This window comes from Hemisphaericaspora subhashii (assembly GCF_019202705.1).
Source record: "Hemisphaericaspora subhashii strain CBS 10753 chromosome Unknown scaffold1, whole genome shotgun sequence".
Lineage (NCBI taxonomy): Eukaryota > Fungi > Ascomycota > Pichiomycetes > Serinales > Debaryomycetaceae > Hemisphaericaspora > Hemisphaericaspora subhashii.
In genome coordinates, this window is record NW_026057214.1 from 204,512 (window position 1) to 223,723 (window position 19,212).

The 19,212-nt window shown below is 33.5% G+C and overlaps 7 protein-coding genes across 7 annotated transcripts; 4 read left to right on the forward strand and 3 right to left on the reverse strand. All coding sequences in view use genetic code 12, as the record gives it.

The window, feature by feature from the left end:
- Positions 1-1,782: 1,782 nt before the first annotated feature.
- Positions 1,783-4,761, forward strand: RFX2 (Rfx2p; the record flags this gene model as incomplete). Its single annotated transcript, XM_049404881.1, has 1 exon — positions 1,783-4,761. The coding sequence occupies one exon, from the start codon at positions 1,783-1,785 to the stop codon at positions 4,759-4,761; it is 2,979 nt and encodes a 992-aa protein (XP_049265423.1).
- Positions 4,762-6,088: 1,327 nt separating this feature from the next.
- On the forward strand, positions 6,089-7,063 carry J8A68_001248 (ribose phosphate diphosphokinase subunit; the record flags this gene model as incomplete). The annotated part of the gene is made up of 1 exon (XM_049404882.1): positions 6,089-7,063. One exon carries the CDS (start codon positions 6,089-6,091, stop codon positions 7,061-7,063), a length of 975 nt encoding a protein of 324 aa, XP_049265424.1.
- A 42-nt stretch (positions 7,064-7,105) lies between these two features.
- On the reverse strand, positions 7,106-10,717 carry J8A68_001249 (autophagy protein; the record flags this gene model as incomplete). The annotated part of the gene is made up of 1 exon (XM_049404883.1): positions 7,106-10,717. One exon carries the CDS (start codon positions 10,715-10,717, stop codon positions 7,106-7,108), a length of 3,612 nt encoding a protein of 1,203 aa, XP_049265425.1.
- An 858-nt stretch (positions 10,718-11,575) lies between these two features.
- J8A68_001250 (uncharacterized protein) lies at positions 11,576-12,823 on the forward strand (the record flags this gene model as incomplete). The annotated part of the gene is made up of 1 exon (XM_049404884.1): positions 11,576-12,823. The coding sequence occupies one exon, from the start codon at positions 11,576-11,578 to the stop codon at positions 12,821-12,823; it is 1,248 nt and encodes a 415-aa protein (XP_049265426.1).
- Positions 12,824-12,905: 82 nt separating this feature from the next.
- POL30 (proliferating cell nuclear antigen) lies at positions 12,906-13,685 on the reverse strand (the record flags this gene model as incomplete). The annotated part of the gene is made up of 1 exon (XM_049404885.1): positions 12,906-13,685. One exon carries the CDS (start codon positions 13,683-13,685, stop codon positions 12,906-12,908), a length of 780 nt encoding a protein of 259 aa, XP_049265427.1.
- Positions 13,686-16,342: 2,657 nt separating this feature from the next.
- On the reverse strand, positions 16,343-16,879 carry J8A68_001252 (peptide alpha-N-acetyltransferase; the record flags this gene model as incomplete). The annotated part of the gene is made up of 1 exon (XM_049404886.1): positions 16,343-16,879. The coding sequence occupies one exon, from the start codon at positions 16,877-16,879 to the stop codon at positions 16,343-16,345; it is 537 nt and encodes a 178-aa protein (XP_049265428.1).
- Positions 16,880-17,991: 1,112 nt separating this feature from the next.
- On the forward strand, positions 17,992-19,071 carry FBA1 (fructose-bisphosphate aldolase; the record flags this gene model as incomplete). Its single annotated transcript, XM_049404887.1, has 1 exon — positions 17,992-19,071. One exon carries the CDS (start codon positions 17,992-17,994, stop codon positions 19,069-19,071), a length of 1,080 nt encoding a protein of 359 aa, XP_049265429.1.
- Between the last annotated feature and the right edge of the window lie 141 nt (positions 19,072-19,212).

Here is a 19,212-nt window from a genome sequence, read left to right on the forward strand (position 1 = left end):
AATTACAGACATATGTGCTTTGTGTTTAAATTTGACGAATTGATAGATATCATTACTGGAACTAGTACCTTAGAGATGTCAATATTTTTCTACTACTTCAGGAAAACTATAATTTGCAGGATCTTGTCTACCGAATTTGATGGGTGGGTATAATTGAGGAGTGTTTTCAAATTATACGGGGAACAAATCTTGCATATACATTCATGCGCATGCGAATGGGGTAAATTTGGAGAAGAAAAATGATTCCCGGAATAACGTGTGGATCTTTCGATAGGCAAGCTTTTTGATTGTTCGGTTCAGTCGTAAGGTGCTACAGGTAGGTACAATATGGACTCAACAAATTTGTGTCTTGGAAAAAAGAAGGTGCAATAAATGACTCTGAAGGATAAGAATATAATGGGTGGGGGGAGTGGAAAGGAATTAGGCTTTATTCAAATGTATGGAGCTTCACAAATTTCCACTTGATCATACAGGAGGAAGCATAATACATTAGAACACAAAAACAAACATTAATTCGTCACCCATTTGATGTCGGCACAATCGCGATTTTGACATCGACGGCATTCTGGGGGCTTTAGTGATTTTTCATTGTTCATGATAATGTGTGTAAGTATGTGAAGTCGCAACTGACAACAGCGGTTTGCAACGCTCTTTGTTCATCACGGAAAATCACACAATAGAATTGCCAACTTTAAATATTTTTAATAAAAATCTTAAATAAGTTTTCTTTAAATATTTACGTATTTTAAACGAAAAAGATATGAGAAGAAAATATTAAAACAGAAAATAAACTTTAAAATAAAAATTAACTTTTTAATTTAATTAATTAAAATTAATTTTTTAAAAAAAAAAATAATAATAATCTCATTTAATTTTTTTTTATTTGAATCAGCAAGTAGCAATAGCAACTACAAACTCTTCAATAGCCAATATGGTCCCTGAAATAAACTGAGATATGTATGTAAAATGAATAATATTACGGGGGCTGTTCTGTGCGAGTTGTTTGTACCACATATTTTTGGGAGAAATGCGTTTGGCGGGTATGCTTCCTTATTATTGCGAACTGAGACACAAAACTCAGGTAGACGAACTAAGACCCGTCTTGGGAAATTTCAAAAACAAAACAGAATTCTTCTCATTATTTTTTGATTAAGAACATTTCAAGATTGGAAAAAAGCCTACTTAAACAATTTTGATCATTTTTATAGACAGTAGGGACTGATAACCCTTATATTGCTTGTCCGTTTAGATACATAGCCCAAGTAGCAAAATTGATTTTACATGAAATCATGAATATTATTTTTTTATTTTTTATTTTTTTAAGAAAATTTGGATTTTTTATTTTATTATTTTTTTATTTTTTTAATTTTATTATTTTTTTTTTTTTTGGGAGATCGAAAGTGCGAGAGAGAGGTGGACAATAAAGAGGGATACATCTTATTGATCTGACGGGCAAATAAAAATGATAAAATAAAATCTCCCACACCCTTGTTTTTTTTTTATTTTTATAAATCTATATTTTACAATTTGAATTATCTTTTTTAATAGTAGTGTCCTTTCAACCCTTGCTTTGACTACCAACCCCCATTTAGCCAATACACGAATTAACTACTTGAGGCTATAATTAGAAAATCAGCTTTGACGATCCCATATCTGTTCAACACACGACTTTTTGAGATCAAAGGGTACTTGCTAAATATATCTTGGAATTACATACAATTTTTTACATCAAAATATATACAAGGGTGATTGACTATCCCTCTTCATGTCAGGAGTTGATCAATGTCTAATCGTAGTGAATATACAACTCATAAACGACAGAAGTCGTCAGCACTGAATATTGGCTATTACATACCACAAGAGCAACAACAACCAACAACCTCGTCAAATCGGTCAGATCAAAGCCATTCTGGTTATGCAGCCGAGCAATATTCAACATTTAAACATACACCAACTTTGCCACCGGTACCTTCATCATCATCAGCCCCACCGTCGGCAACATCTCACCACACCCATCTACCTAATGATGATCCGCCGACTTCACAATCATTGCATACTTCACCTTTGAAGAGGACAGCGTCGTCTGAATTGGACCCTGCAATGCGGGTAGCCTCCCCTCCAAGTGCATATTATTATCAACCGACTTCACATATATCTTATAATGATCCTTCTACCTTGCATCAACAACAAATACCCCAGCCATTATTTTCAACTGGTAATATGCCAATATCAAGCACTTTTGCATTTAATCCAACTCAACCATTAGCATCATCTTCTTCCAATTACGCGTCTCCGTTCGAATCCAATTTATATTCAAATTTCAAACTACCTGAATTCACATCCAATATGTCAACATCATCTGCACCTTCAACTTCATCATTGTCTGCCACAGGTGGTAAACAATCTTATCTCATTCCTTCTGGTTCTGCATCTGCTAACGCGTTGGCCCTAAAGCAACATCATCATCAACAACAACAACAGCAGCAACAGCAACAACAACATCTGAAGAATAATTTGTCGATATCATCCCATTTCAATCTAGTTAGCTTACATTCGCCACATCCATCAATTTCCGCAACAATTCCAGAAGAATCATTAAAGAAACCAATTCAATTAAGCACAGGATCGACTCCCAACTTAGGCAAAGATTCCAGTACTATTATAAATGATCTCTTGGTTAATTTGACTACTGTTGATGGATCGAGTATTAATAATTACTTATTATCAATTCTATATAAGTTGAATATGCCATTACCAATTGATGATTTTTATAATTGTTTATACAATCATGATAGATTACGATCTTTACTTGATATAAATTATCAAGAGAAACTAGACAAGACTTTGGTATCGACATCCAATATTGAACTTAGTATAAATTCAATTAATCAAATCTTAAATATCTTTAAAACTCCAAGTATATTATCAGAATATTTTCCTGATTTAGATGAAGAAGAAAATAAATTAATGAATATAAATTATCATGAATTATTAAGAACTTTTTTAGCTATTAAGATATTATATGATATTTTGATTCAATTGCCATTATCTGCTCAAGAAGATCCTCAGAATTATACAATCCCTAGATTATCCATATACAAAACTTATTTTATAATTTGTCAAAAGCTAATTTGCAACTATCCAAGTAATTCAAATACATTAAACGAACAACAGAAATTGATATTAGGTCAATCTAAACTAGGTAAATTGATTAAACTAGTATATCCGAACCTATTGATTAAAAGATTGGGAAGTAGAGGTGAATCCAAATATAATTATTTAGGTGTGGTATGGAATGAAAATATAATTAATGACAATATCAAGAAATTATGTGATGAAAATGAATTAAATGACTTAAATGATTTATTCAGTAGTGAAAACCTCAGACATTCAAATATTTCAAGAAGAGGAAGTCATAGAAGAACTTCATCAAAACATAAATCCATATCAGATGATACTTCACTTCTACAACCTACAATTCAATCTATGACCGCTGCTGCTAGACAACCAACACATATACCACCTTCCCTTCCACCGCCACCCATAACTAGATTCGAGAATCCAGTTATCCCACCCAGATTATCATTCGTAACTCCATTCCTTAAATTCCCGCCAGTTGAAGAATTCACGATATTGAATAAAGAAAATTGGTTCAATCAAATATTATATTCTACATATGCCAAATATCCTATATTCAATCAAGGTTTGATTCAACAGATATTCTTATCGAATGAAAACTTATTGACTAATTCAAGTTTGTTGAGCAATTTCTTCGATTCGTTGATCAAACCATTGTTAAATCAAGATATACCCAATTTAGACACATGTTTATATTTGGTTGTCATACTTGAAATCATGCCGGTTTTATTATTAATAGATTCAGATGTTGATATTAATTTGTTGAAGAATTTGAGATTAAATTTAGTTTTTTTGATTAATAATTTTAATTCAGAATTGAAGAAATTAAATACTGATAAGTTCCCATTATCCAATTCTACAATATTTGTGATTATGATAAAGAAGGTGATTAATTTAAGTGATTTATTAATTACTTTTATAAAATTATTAAATAATAAGAAATCAATGATGGCTCAAGATATTGAAAATTTCTTCAAACCAACCACCCGTGCCATTCAACAACAACAGCTAAAACATGAACAACTGGCTGGTTTGGATTCTTCAGAACAAGAAGGGTTTTTCAATTTTGGTAATTTCCAAGATTTCAGTTTTAGTTTTAGGAATGATATACTTTCAAACGATCTAGTATATTCCTTAATTGGATATAATTATGATCCAGTCACAAACAAACAACTAACTGGCTCGATCCCAATGACATACATAAATGAAGAAATCAACTTCCTTGATGAATTCTTCAGAGTTGACTTGTTAACATTTTTAAATTCATCTGCTCCCCAATCTCCTGTTGAATCCGAAGAATCAAAAGAAGGTCCAGTATTATCAGAGACTGAATTATCGAGATTAGTTCAATTATTCAAATTGATACATGAGAAGTTATTAGACTCGGTATATAAGACAAAATATCCAATTATGGTATATAACAACTACATTACTTATATTTTGAATGATATTCTCAAGTATATCTTCTTGAAACAACAACAACAGCTGCAATCATCTCATATGTCTGAAGAATCGAATGGGAATAACAATAGTAGTTTTGGAAATTGGTGGGTTTTCAATTCTTTTGTTCAAGAATATATGAGTTTATTAGGTGAAGTTGTGGGCTTACATGATTCAGTTTAGAAAGTTTAGAAAGGTGTTTTTTTATTTTATTTTAGAAAATGTTAAATGTATTGTGTTTTTTTGTTTTGTTAGCTTTTGTTAATTATTATTTGTTTAATATTTATTTGGTTTCCGTTTATGTTGTTTGTTTGTTTGTTTTTGCTGCTTGATATTATTTTCGTGCATTAATTATAATTATTACATTTGTTTTAATTCTTTCGGCCTAATACAAAATTTCATTTTATTTGAAGTATTTAGCATTCCTTTTATACCCTTTTATTAATAATCTTCTTATAAATATTACGCGCTTTTATGTTTGAAAGATATCACTGTAATTATGGTTTTCCTTTGATCTCAAAACTTGGTGGGTGCAAAAAAAATAGTTTCTCGAGACAATGGTTGCGAAGTCAAATTCACCAATTGTAAACAAAGAACCTACCGAACCGAAATGACATTACTTAGTAACCGAAATGCAATATGTAATAAGTTGCAAACCTCAGGGTTACTGAAAAATCTTTCATAAAAAATTGATGTAACAGACCTTATTTGTAGGAATGGTTTGGAAACTCGGTTGAATTGGCAACCATGCGTACTTCAGCTAAAACCGAAACCAGTCGGTTGGAAGCTGAGAAGCTTATGGCAGTGTTTTATTATGCAGTGAGTAAAGCGTGTTAATACAGCAGTAACAATTTGCGTCTTCCAAGTCCGATCGCTCCAGACTCCATGTCACAAAGAATAATTTGCAGGAGTTATCGGTAAAGTAATTTCAGCTAAGCACTAGAGCCATTCAAAATACAGGCTCGAACCCAAATAGGAATTCTTTTCACATATCTATGCCGCTAAAAACTACTAGGTTTATGAAATCCTGAAATAGGTTTTCCATATTTAGAAGAAGTATTTGCGCGTGGTTGTTTGTTTAATTCATCTTCGGAAACTATTTTGATTCCAAGTTGCATCTGTCTTTGTATGCAAATATGTTACAAAAATGTCATAAAATGAGATTTCATGGGGTTACTATTGTTTCCCGAACTTTCTAGCTCACAAATTTATTGACACCATTCTAAACGGCAGACACTTAATTGGATATTTGCCTTTTTACTTTTTAGCCATTTCGACCAGTTTGAGCAGCATGTCAATTCCAACTGTTTCCAACCCCACATGGCACCGCCGAAATGAAAAAATCCGGTCGGGATCACGTGACAGAAACGTTTGTCATATTTCCGGTCGATGGGCGCTTTGTGCGTCAATACCAAAATTTTTCCCCTACAATTAACATTCGATGAGATTCACATTGCATCATCTCCACCATTCATATCCTTCATAGAATTCTATAGACAACACTTAGAAAATGCATGGCCGTTCTCAGAATACTATAAAGCTAATAGCAGGAAATTCACATCCTGAATTATGTGACGCCATAGCCGCAAAACTCGGTATAACAGTTGCTAGAGTCAAAGCATTCCAATACACCAACCAAGAAACAGCCGTCGCCGTAGGAGAATCAGTACGTGATGAAGACGTCTATATAATCCAAACTGGATGTGGTGAAGATAGCATAAATGATTTCTTAATGGAATTGTTAATCACCATAAATGCCTGTCGTGTCGCCAGTGCCAGAAGAATCACGGCCGTGATCCCCACGTTCCCCTATGCTAGACAAGATAAGAAAGATAAATCTCGTGCTCCAATTACTGCCAAATTGATTGCTAATTTGTTACAAACTGCAGGATGTGATCATGTGATTACTATGGATTTGCATGCTTCTCAAATCCAAGGGTTTTTCCGTGCTCCTGTGGATAATTTATATGCTGAACCTTTGGTATTGAGATATATTAGGGAGCATTATGATAAGAATGAAATAATTATGGTTTCACCTGATGCTGGTGGTGCTAAGAGAGTAGCCTCATTAGCTGATAAATTAGATATCCAGTTTGCTTTAATCCATAAGGAAAGACAAAAAGCCAATGAAATCTCGAGAATGGTGTTAGTTGGGGATGTAACTGATAAAATTTGTTTGTTGATTGATGATATGGCAGACACTTGCGGTACTTTAACCAAGGCCGCGGATATCTTATTAGATCACAATGCTAAGAAAGTTGTATGTATGGTTACCCATGGTATATTTTCTGGTAATGCCATTGAACGATTAAACAAATCAAAATTGGATAAGGTCATATGTACAAATTCATTACCAATTCAAGAAAAGGTTGATCAATGTAAGAAATTAGAAGTGATGGATATTGCTCCAACTTTAGCAGAAGCAATTAGAAGATTGCATAATGGTGAAAGTGTTAGCTATTTATTTACCTACGTTCCCGAATAATTAATGTATATAATAAAAATAACAATAAAATCAAACTTGAAATCAAAACTTTTGTTGTTCAGCTTCAACCATAAACCAAACGACTCCAATGCTTAATTGGAAAGGATTCTCATCGAGAGAACCAACATTTTCTTCAGTAACTTTATGTTCAGTGATTTTCTTAACTCGTCCAATAATCCAATCTTTGTCCTTTACCAAACCTTGATCATGCACATATAAAAAGTAGTGAGGTGCCCCAATATTAAATGCTGCCCATGGTTGTTTCAGTGACTCCTCAACTGGCAGCTTATCACCATTGACCCGATCGATTCTAGTAGGCAAGAATAATACCAAGTCGTTTTCTTGAAACCCGTTCATTGTCAATTTGGAATTCAATTTATGCATCATCTTCTTTAATTCAGACTCTTTGATCTTGCTTTCTTTTGTTTGTCTCTTTGCAAATCCTTCAACGTCTCTAAATCTTTTCGTGATGGCATTCAAGAAGAATCGTGTTGTACTGGAGCCATCTTCCTGTAAAGATACATTATCTCTAAATTCAATAACTTTGACAAAGTGGTCAAACTTTGAATCTTGTTTAAACATCTTGTTGAAAGTAGAGATAAGTTCATTTGATTGTTCGAGGGATTTACTCTCTCCAGCTTCGCTGCTAAATGATTCAGCAGTTGCGGGAATAAGCGAGTTGATGGATGGTATATCTTCAATCCAATTCATAATCGCTTCAATATCATCCACGGCTTTTGAATTTGGATGATTCAATGATATTAAAGATTCATTTTCTTCCCCCTTTCTGGTACGCAAGCCCTTCACACGTCTTATCTTAAAGCAATCATTCTCTTTCACTAACAATAATCCCATCGACTCCAATACTAAACAATATTCAATGAAATACGCAAATATGCATTCGACCAATTTCTTAATGTCATTCATCAAATTAACAATCACATTATTTAAATCCACAATCAAACAATCGTATTTCTTTTGCTTACCACTTGTCAATTCCAATAAATCTTCATAATCTTCATGTAAATCGTCTAATTTGGTTTGAAGGTTCTTGATTTCAACATCTAGACTATGTCTTTCTTTGCTGAATTCAGATTCCTTTGAAGACATATTTGATAGCAATTCGTTCTTCATATGAATGGCATCATTCAATTCATTCCGAAGACTGACTATAGTTTTATTCAAGTCTGTTACCTCTTTTGATAAATTACTATTAGTCTCGGTGAAATTATTAATCTTATCTTGCAATTCACTAATTTGTCCATCCCTTTGATCAATCTTTTTATTCAAATTATCAAATTCCTTAGAATCTAATCTATGATCCAATTTAAATAATCTAAAATCTTCTTCCAACCTCAGATATTTCTTATCCCATTCTTCATGTTCTTGTATATGGTCCGATTTTAATCTGTCAATCTCACGACGTAATTCTTCAATTGTCTCATTCTTGGATTTATTTTCCCGCAACAATTCGTCATTCTTACTTGTCAATTCTGCATTTAATTTCTTGAGTCGAATATTGTCCAAATGTTTATCAATCCCCGAGGTATCTATTGTTCCATGGGACGAGGAAGATGACACATTATTCAGGATAACGTTATTCCCTGGCGTTTGTCCCAGAACCAGTCCCTTGCGTTCCAACAATAATGTAGGATTCATTTTCTGGGCAGATGGAGCTGGAGCAGGGGACAATTGCTTCTGTTCAATGATCATACTCATCCTATCTCCAGCGACACCATTCATACGACTCATCCCTCCAGTACCTCCAGTAGCACCACCATTCCTAGTCACTGGCCAACTCGTTATATTCTTGTATTGCTGTTGATGTAATAAGTTTTCCAACTTCTTGATACGGGATTTTAGACCCCTGACTAAATTCAAATCAATATCAAGATCTTCTTCATCATCTTCTTTGAGATCACCACCAGTCAAAATTTTCAGTTTTTCTTCATTGGAGATCGATGTGAATACAGAAAGTGATGAAACTAATTTCGTGATCTTTTTCATATTGTTGGTTGACTTCATCATATCTTTGAAATTCTTATTCAATAACTCGGGGAAGCTTTTACTTACCAGGGATTTCTCCAATAAGTTGATGTAGTTCACGATATCATCTCTCTCGATTTCTAGATCATATAAAATACTAAAATCAGACTGATGGGGTCCATGTACAGTCACATCAATATTAGGTAGTGATGTCGTAATGGGTTGTTCTTGATCTTTGGGGTTTAATAACATTATGAAATGTCCGAATTTTTTGATCCAAATACTCCTAAAGAGTTTTTCATGATCGATGATTGTTGATAATTGTTCAGAAACATTGTTGACTATTCCTTTGGAATAGAAATCATACCATTCAAATTGTCTTCTTTTTTCGATTAACAAAAATCCAAAAAGGAGGGGTAAATCAATAGTTAATGAAAGGTAATCCTCGTACTTTTTTACCTTATTGATAGTTTCATAGTTGATTACTTCCTCTGTAGTTGGCTTTTCACCCGCGTCCATTAAACTTCTAATATCAGACTTGACACTAACCATTGTCATTTGAAGATTAGCGATCTTATTAAATATTTGTAAACTGTTTTCAATTAACTTATCCTTAAATGCTCTTAATTCTTGAGCATAATTAAACAATTTGCTTGCACCTTCGAAGATCTTTCTGGAATATTCATCTTGGTGCAATTTATATATTCCTCTCAAATCAGCTTTGTTATCCGCGGAAAGTTTATGAATATCATTGGATATTGATTTGGTGGCTTGTTGGACATCATTGACTAACTCATTGACATTCACATCTTTAAAATGAGTGATGGAATCATTTCTTGACGTTTCGATAAATTTATCAACTGTCAATTTTTCTTCACCAGCCTGATTTATAAGTTCTCCCAAGTCATTGAACTTCTTAACAATCAAAGGTAAATTTTGTTCAATATATCTTGAACAATCATTCAATTGGTTATAGTTTAAGAAATCGACTATCTTAATTGGTTTATTGTGGATTTTAACTGTCGAAAATTGAGTTTGAAGTGTCTTATAATGGGCCTGCCATGATTTATGTAAAGTCTTAAAATTGATTAACTTGATATAGTTAAAATAGCTATTGAATTGTTTATCAATATCATTAATGAAATTGGTGCAGAATTGGAATATTAATGTTAATGATTTGAAAATGATGTTAATTTGTTTGATTAAATTGCGACAACTTTCGGCTAATTGATTACTGTCTTGGTTCAATGATTTGGCCCAATTAAGGTTCGTTTTTAAGTTACTTGTAAGTTGTTTCAAATTATTATTACCAACAAGGGAAGTCGTTAGAGGGGATACAGTTGGTGGGGTGGATGGTGTATCATGTTGCTTATCCATTGAATAACTTGCCAATATCATTAAGTCTGGATCATTGGCAAATAATCGTTTATCATACACAAAGATCTCATTGATTTCATTAATAAGGTTATAATTCAATTTAATTCCAAATGAAGTCAATAAGAATAAATTATCAGTAGATACATCTTCTTGATTGTTAACTAGTGATTGCAATAGGAAAGTCTTAAATTGTGATAAGTTATGGAACCTGACAGGTTTAGGTATTCTAAATGAGTAACCATTATGCGAATTGTATATTATCAAGTATGATATGTCGGTCATTGTCGCCATAGCTGCCAAGTTAAATGCTGGGGTATTACTTTAACTAGAAAGGAAAATGAATGGCAAATTAAATCAAGCTGTGGCGAATCGTAGTCATAAATTTATATAAAACACTCCGTGTAGATATATAATTCCTTTACCAAAATTGTATAAGGAAGCTTCTTATGACTCAAATGACTGGCTTAGTACCCCAAATATATTAATAGTTATGATTTAACAAGGTTGAAAAATTGTGGGGGGGTGACAAAGGTTTTAAGATTTATGATCCTTATAGGAAGGAAATTATTAAGTAGTCGTGTAACCTGACCAAAATTGTATTTCCGTACTCTCTCCCCGGATGACACTAACCATGTCAAAGTTTGTATAATACTTCTTCTTATGACTATAGTAGGACCTCTTGGATAATGATTCATGACTGACTGGTCTGTAGATATAGTTAGCACTGACCTTTTAAAAATATGTAGCCAGTAAATTCATCAGTATACTTATTGCTCATAGAGTTGCCAACTACCAATTCTGTCAGAACTAAGGTGACTTGGAATATTCCTTAAGGTGTAATTAACAAAGTAAGACATTTCCAATTGATGCTAAGGTACTCCTATATTGCAAGCAAGGAGAACCAGAGCATTAAGTAGAAGTTGTGGGAAAGGGGGAATTTGGTTGCAAAACTTGGTTTAGTAGGGTCGTGTATTTGGCTACAAATCAAAAACTTAATAAGCAGGCGGAAAATTCATTCCTGTATATAAGCTCGCTGGTTCTTCTTGTGCAATTTTACACTACTCTCTTTTGGTCCCTCTCTCCATTTCAAGTAAAGGAATCTTCAAACAACTGTGATAAGAAAGGTCAGGGCACTAAGAGTTATATACAATGTTGGACAGTTCATCCCTTGAGGTAATATCACGATTTAAGCAAGCTCTCTTATCTAAACAAGAACAAGAGAAACAACAAAAACAGCCATCATCACTGTCACAACACTCTCACCAACAAGAAGAACCATTAATCAAAGAATCATTGCCAACATATAATAGAGGATACAAACTAGATAATAGAGACAGCTCAGATAGTTCATACATTCTTAACCCGAAAGTGGTTGAATATGAAAATAAACAACATTTGGTCTTAACCAATGAAGCAATAGAACGAGGTAATAATAAAAATAAAAGAAGATGGATACAAACATTTATACCACCCCAAGATCGAGAACAACTGGAAGATGACCAATTCACTTCAGAAAGTGACGATGATAACGATTCATCGGATGATGAGCATCCACTTAAAAGATTAAAATTAACCGAAATTTTAGCTCCTTTGAATCATCCTTCTGAAATAATCACTCATCCAGCAATTGGAAAAACTTATAAACTGCCAGTTTTTAATAAATTAGCATTAGAATTGATTGAATTGATTGAAGTTGAACAAAATAATTTAAATTGGTTGAATAAATTATTACAAGTTTTGAATGGAGAAGATTGGTTTTATTTATTGGATGAAAATATTGGATTGAAAGAATATGATCATGGATTGGATGAAGAAAAGACAGCTGCTATACAAGCTAAATTGACAGCAGCTGCAGCTTCAGCGGCTGCTACTACCACAACTGAGGAAGCAAAAGCAAAGACGAAGTCGGCTACTCCTGTGTCAACTACCCAAGCTGTTGAAACTGCTAATTCATCCCAAACGAATACTGTCTCTCCAGCACCACCTCCAACTACTGCTAATGAAGACGAAGCTATCAACTCTGCAAAGAAGGATAGCACACCCGTAGTATCTTCGGCACCGACTGAAAAAGAGGCAACTGTTGGCTCGTCGGGTGCCGTAGAAGAACCTAAACAAGAAACCCCTGAGTCTGATACTGAATCCGTCACTGATCCCTTCTTTGCCCTTCCAGAAGCACTTCGTCGTTATGAATTATTTCAACAACAATTAACTGATCCTAATGATAAACTAGCCAACCTTAAAGAAGACTTGATTAATTATCTTCAAGTGAGCATCCAGAGACAACATGAATACATCAAAAATTTAACGAATTTAAGAAATGGTATTGTAAGAGCTGAAAGATTAAAGAAGGATTTATATAAATGGGGGAAAGAAATGCATGATAAAAAGAGTAGTTAGGTTTTTCATTGTTTCATCTTTTGTATTATAATTATTATATATATATATTACTAAAAAACACAATTTCTATATTACACATCATTTATTCGTCTTCATCGAATTTTGGAGCCAAGTAGAATCTTAAATAACCACCAACATCCAATTTATATTCGAATAAAGCAGGAGTTTTATCAGCTAATTTGATAGTAATAGTACCTGATAAATTAGTAGCTTTAATAATATCATTTAAATATTTCAAACCAAAAGTTAAATCAACTGGGTTATCCAAATGAACATTCACACTTTCTTCAGGTCTATCCATATCAGTGTATGGCTTTAAAACAACGGATCCAGATCCGGATTCACCTTCAGAAGAGAACTTAACAGAATCTTTAGTAACAACGATATTTAAAGATTCACTTAAATTTTTTAAATCACGAACAATTTTAGCAAATTCTGAACTTGGCATATTCACAACAGTATCATATTCCATATCATCAATCTTTAAAAATTCAGAATCAATATTCATCAATTTTAAAGTATATTCACTAATTCTATCTTTCTTCTTATCTTCAAAAACAGTTGTTACACTATCTGGAGAATCATCAGCCATTATAGTTAAATAATCTTCATTATTACCACATTTAATAATCTTGGAAAAGCTTTCTAAATCAATACCTAAAGTAACATCTCTATCACATCTATATTCAGAAAATGCAGTTTGACCAACTAATAAAGATACCAAAAGGACACGAGAATCATCAACAGCTTGGACAGTGATACCGTGTTCAGTACAATTGAAGTTACATAATTTGACACTATCTTTAATAGCATCAACAATCTTTTTTAATAATGTGGATTCGTCGAATTTACCTTCAAGCATTGTGTTTTATATTGTGTTTTTATAGGAATTGGTGTATAGGGTTAATGGAAAGGAAGAAAAGAAAGAAGCAATCGAAGTAAAATTTTTTGGGAGAGGAATTAATTAATGATTTTATAAATTTTCGTTTTCCTTCGGTGGAACAAAAAAATAAAATTTTACGCGTCTCTGATATATTTACGCGTTTTTCATAATTCATTCTTATGAGTTGAATTACAATTACATTGCGATGAGTCAGTATTAATTGGACTAGATCTGTATGGCGAAATCACTACTCATGTTATTTTCTTTTCTTGATGAAACTGCATGAATACTTCAAATGATAGTATTGATTTTTGTTACGATATCCCAGTGCAAACATCACCGTTGAAGTTCCCATTAGGCTCTCCCCAAATTGTCTACATCTTCATTATCATTGAACACCCAAGTCGCTTCTCTTCCCAATTTCTCTATCACCACCATGGAAGCTCCCCGCAGATTCCCCATTGCCACCTTTGAAACTTCCAACCTCTCCGTCCCTCTCCGTTGCCATAATTAATATCCTATACAAAATTCTACATAAAATACAATCTCCACCACTGAACTTCATATCAATTCTTCCTTCACCACCATTGAGATACCCACCAAGATGTCCATAAATGATTCGTCACCCCGATTCCACATCAAATTCTTTCCAAATTCTAGATCAAGTAAAACTTTCTTCCATTGAACCCAGATAAAATCCATTCACACAAACTAACCATTGGTCAGGTGGCTAATTCAGTATGAAGAATTAACCTGAGTCTTGAAATCCAATGAAGCTCTCTCCAAATTGTCTAGCTCCAACTTTTCATTTCCATGATTGGTTTATGATTTGATATAAGGATGGTTGAAATGTGGTTGTCTCAGAAAGAATGGAAGCTTTAATCCCCCAGATGACCAACCTAGATCAAGTCAGACCTTCTTCCCTAGAAATCAGATAAAAAGTCCATCACACACAAACCAACCATTGGTCAGGTGGCTAATTCAGTATGAAAGGATTAATTATACCGATCTAAGGAAATCCAATCAAAACTTTCTCCAAATTGTCTGGCACTGATATTTCTTCTTAGTTTTTTTGAATTCTTTTTGGGGATTTTTATGATAATGGATAGAAATTAACTTTTTAATGTGATAATAGTAGTATCATGCTTTGGTTCGGTGATAATGGAATAAGTCATTTTGATGGTCGTTGGAAGAAGTTGAAGTTTGCTTTTGTGGTTGTTGTTGTTTTTGTTTTCAAAATCAGTTGTTGTTGAGGATTTAAAATCGTGATAGGAAGAAAGATATTTGATAACTAGCCTCTAGGAGGTGCTTGGGTTGTGGGCGAAGGAGGACCAGTAGTATTGGGATGTAGCTTCAAGGAGTTTCAATTTCGTTTCAGTATTTTTGATTGATTTCATTTCTGTGGTTTAAATTGGTCTCTCTCATTTCCCCTAAATAGAATAATTCTTTGAACATTCAAAGATGCAATGGACTTTACTAGATTGATGAGATTAATGATATTGTCAATTGGATATATATTATTGTTAATTGGATATACATTATAAATTATTGGATTTCTTTGTGAAATGTAAAGGAAGAAAGAAGGATAAATTTAAATTGTAAATTTTTTTCGCAATCTTGGCGTCTAGGTATATTGCTGCAAATTTTCTACTGTAAGCATTCTATACAAACATAAACCACAAACTAAAAAAAAGGTCTAGACCCTTATCGGCCCTATCTTAATTGACATAGAAGGAGTTTACATATGTTTCTAAGTATATCTATTTGAAGTAATTCTGATTACACTCGGCAATGATTAAAACAATTGTTTTAGCAGACTTAATCTAACAGCCAAAGGTCTAGCAAACTTTGGAGGAGTACCAAGATTTCGATACTATGGGCTAATAAAAGTCAATAACTCATACAGTCTAATTGAAACTATGAGGTAAGGTAGAATGTTACCATACTCAGACACCTTCAGCCATCTGTTTTCACTTGGGTTACTTGGCAATGCTTATAGCTGATTGAATATGACACCATTCTCTCTTCGTAGCTTTTCCCATACCGCAATATATTCTGCTTCAGCACCCAGATAACGCGACGAATTGTTGGACAACACGTAGAGAAGGACTTCAGGTAGATCCGCTGATTTATTTGTCCACCATCTTTCTAACCGTCTCTTAGAATTTCAAACTGCGCTCTTCGGTGGTTGATATTTTGACCATGCTTGCAGGTCATCTGGACTCAGGAGGTTTCGCAGGACAAGAAAATGGAGTTTTGCAAACCAATTCTTTTCAGCGAGACAAGTTAATCCAACTCACTAGACTCAAGACTCCTCTAACCATTTAGATTGTTAATTGGGAGAGTCATATAACCTATTGGGGGCATATGCAACGCGGCTGCTTATCTATATCTTCCACGTGTGAATTGAACATTTTTTGTTTTGAAATTTTCTTCATGCCAACGGTACTTTCTCTATATGCTTTTGTCGCAGCAGATTAGGCAGCTGCAGCCCTCGCTTCATCATATTCGGTGAGTTGCTACTCTGACGCGTTCCAGGTATGGGTTACGTTCCCACATAGGGGATGAATGGTATTTCACAAAGAAACTGTTTCGTATATTCCAAAAAATATAATTATGTACATTTGAATGCTGATTTATACAATTGGTGGCAAAAATGCAATTCTTTTATGAGATCTTTCACTCAAAGGTAAAATCAATCTATAAGCATCATGAGTATTTAAATAATATCGATATAATCTCTTCGTTCTCAAGAAACCAAAACTTTCATATAAATTCAAAGCCCCTTGATTAATAACTTCAGTTTCTAACATCATTTCATCAACACCATCAATTTTCATATGTTCAATTGTTAATTTAACTAAATTTCTTGCAATTCCCATTTTTCGATATTGTGGATCTATTACTAACATACCAATATATCCTCTCATACGAACTTCTCGATGAGGTTCTAATTTAGATATTATAACTCCGATTATTATTTCTGAGTTTTGCTTTTTCACTGTATAACAATATTGAGGCCAATTGTTTAAGAAATACCAATAAACATAGATTGAATAAGGTTCTGATAAATGTTTTGATATCAATTGTGAGATTTGTTTGAATTCATCTTGATTATTGATGTCAAATTGATAATATGAAATATCATTGATTGTAGTTAGAAGTAGACTCATTTGACTATATGCTAATTGATAGTGTATATGCTATTAAAAAGGGTGTACAATATAGTTTATGGGTTGGTACACATTAGCGCATGAGAGAGGGATGGGTCTCCTGATGAATTTGGTTTTATTTTTTTTTTCATGATGTTACAACTGGTGAACGGTGTGAAAGTGAAACAATAATAACGTTGTATTTAGACACACACATATTTCCGTTAACCGTTAAATCACATGTTGTCATTTTGACACATGTGGGACCCTTTACTAAGAATCAAATCTTTTTTAGAATCAATTAATAAACAATTGAGAAACAGGATATGCAGTGAAGTGGGAGTTTAGAGTTGCAAGTCATGTGATACTGTCCCTCGGAAACGTTCGTCCAGTGAACATCCAATCTTCAATATTCAGGCGAGCGGATTTTAAAAAAAATTGTTAGCGAAGCGAGAACAACAGTAGCCCGGCGCCCTTCGGAATGATGCTATTACCAGCCAACAAAACGAACAAACAAAACGGTAGACATTGTACAATTAATTAAATGAGACCACATAAAAACATAACCCCGGTTTTCATTGGGTTTTTAAGAAAGGAAGCATGTCCCGAGAATGTATACTTGGTTAATTAATTAATTGAATTAATTTAAATATCCAATCAATTGATTATATTTTGTAACCAAAAAAAAAGGTTTAGATGTCGTCATAGAAATTATTGATTTGTAGCAATGTTGTATTACTCATGTAGTATGATGATGATGGAATGAAATTTGTGTTTGATTAGAATTTGTTAGAAGATAGCAAAAGAAAGAAAATGTAATCCCGGATGAATGTTGCCCTTTCGGAGTTTTTTCAAATTTTAATTTTGTACTACGAAATTATTTTTTCAAGTTTTACTTACACTGCTGATGGTTCTATTTAATAATAAAATAAATTTTCGAAAATGAGGAGGGAATTCCGTTGATCCTCTCTCTTCCCCCCTGTCTCTCATTCTCTTGGTTAGTTTATATAAATATCAATTGATATCCCCTTAACCTTTTTTCAAATATTTCAATTGAATTTTTTTTCTTCTTCTTTTCTCTTCTCTTCTTTCTCTATCCAATTAATATCCTTTTAATTAATTAATATTTTACAATGGCTCCTCCAGCAGTTTTATCCAAATCCGGTGTTATCTACGGTCAAGATGTCAAAGATTTATTTGACTATGCTCAAGCAAAAGGTTTCGCTATCCCAGCTATTAACGTCACCTCTTCTTCCACTGTTGTTGCTGCTTTAGAAGCTGCTAGAGACAACAAGTCCCCAATCATCTTACAAACTTCTCAAGGTGGTGCTGCTTATTTTGCTGGTAAGGGTGTTTCTAACACTGATCAAAAGGCCTCAATTGCTGGTTCTATTGCTGCTGCTCATTATATCAGATCCATTGCTCCAACTTATGGTATTCCAGTTGTTTTACATACTGATCATTGTGCTAAGAAATTATTACAATGGTTTGATGGTATGTTGGAAGCTGATGAAGAATTCTTTGCCAAGAATGGTACTCCATTATTTTCTTCTCATATGTTGGATCTTTCTGAAGAATCCGATGACGAAAATATTGCTACTTGTGTCAAGTATTTCCAAAGAATGGCCAAGATGAACCAATGGTTAGAAATGGAAATTGGTATCACTGGTGGTGAAGAAGATGGTGTTAACAATGAAAATGTTGACAAAGATGCTCTTTATACTTCTCCAGAAACCGTTTTCAAGGTTCATGAAGCTTTAGCTCCAATCTCTCCAAGTTTCTCCATTGCTGCTGCTTTTGGTAACGTTCATGGTGTTTACAAGCCAGGTAATGTTCAATTAAGACCATCTATTTTAGGTGATCACCAAAAGTATGCTCAAGCCAAGATTGGTTCTGCTTCTAAGCACCCATTATACTTGGTTTTCCATGGTGGTTCCGGTTCTACTCAAGAAGAATTTGACACTGCTATCAAGAATGGTGTTGTTAAGGTTAACTTAGATACCGATTGTCAATATGCTTACTTAGCTGGTATTAGAGATTATGTTGTTAAGAAGATTGATTACTTGAAGACTCAAGTTGGTAACCCAGAAGGTGAAGATAAACCAAACAAGAAATACTTTGACCCAAGAGTTTGGGTTAGAGAAGGTGAAAAGACTATGTCTGCTAGAATCGCTGAAGCTTTGGAAATCTTCCACACTAAGAACCAATTGTAAATGAAAAAATAAAAATAAAAATATATGAAGTACTTTTTAAATGGATATAGATTGTATGGTTATTTGTAATGACTAAAAATAAATAAATAGTTAATGTAATAAGTGATGTAGATCCCCGTTAGATCCTCTAATGAATCACCC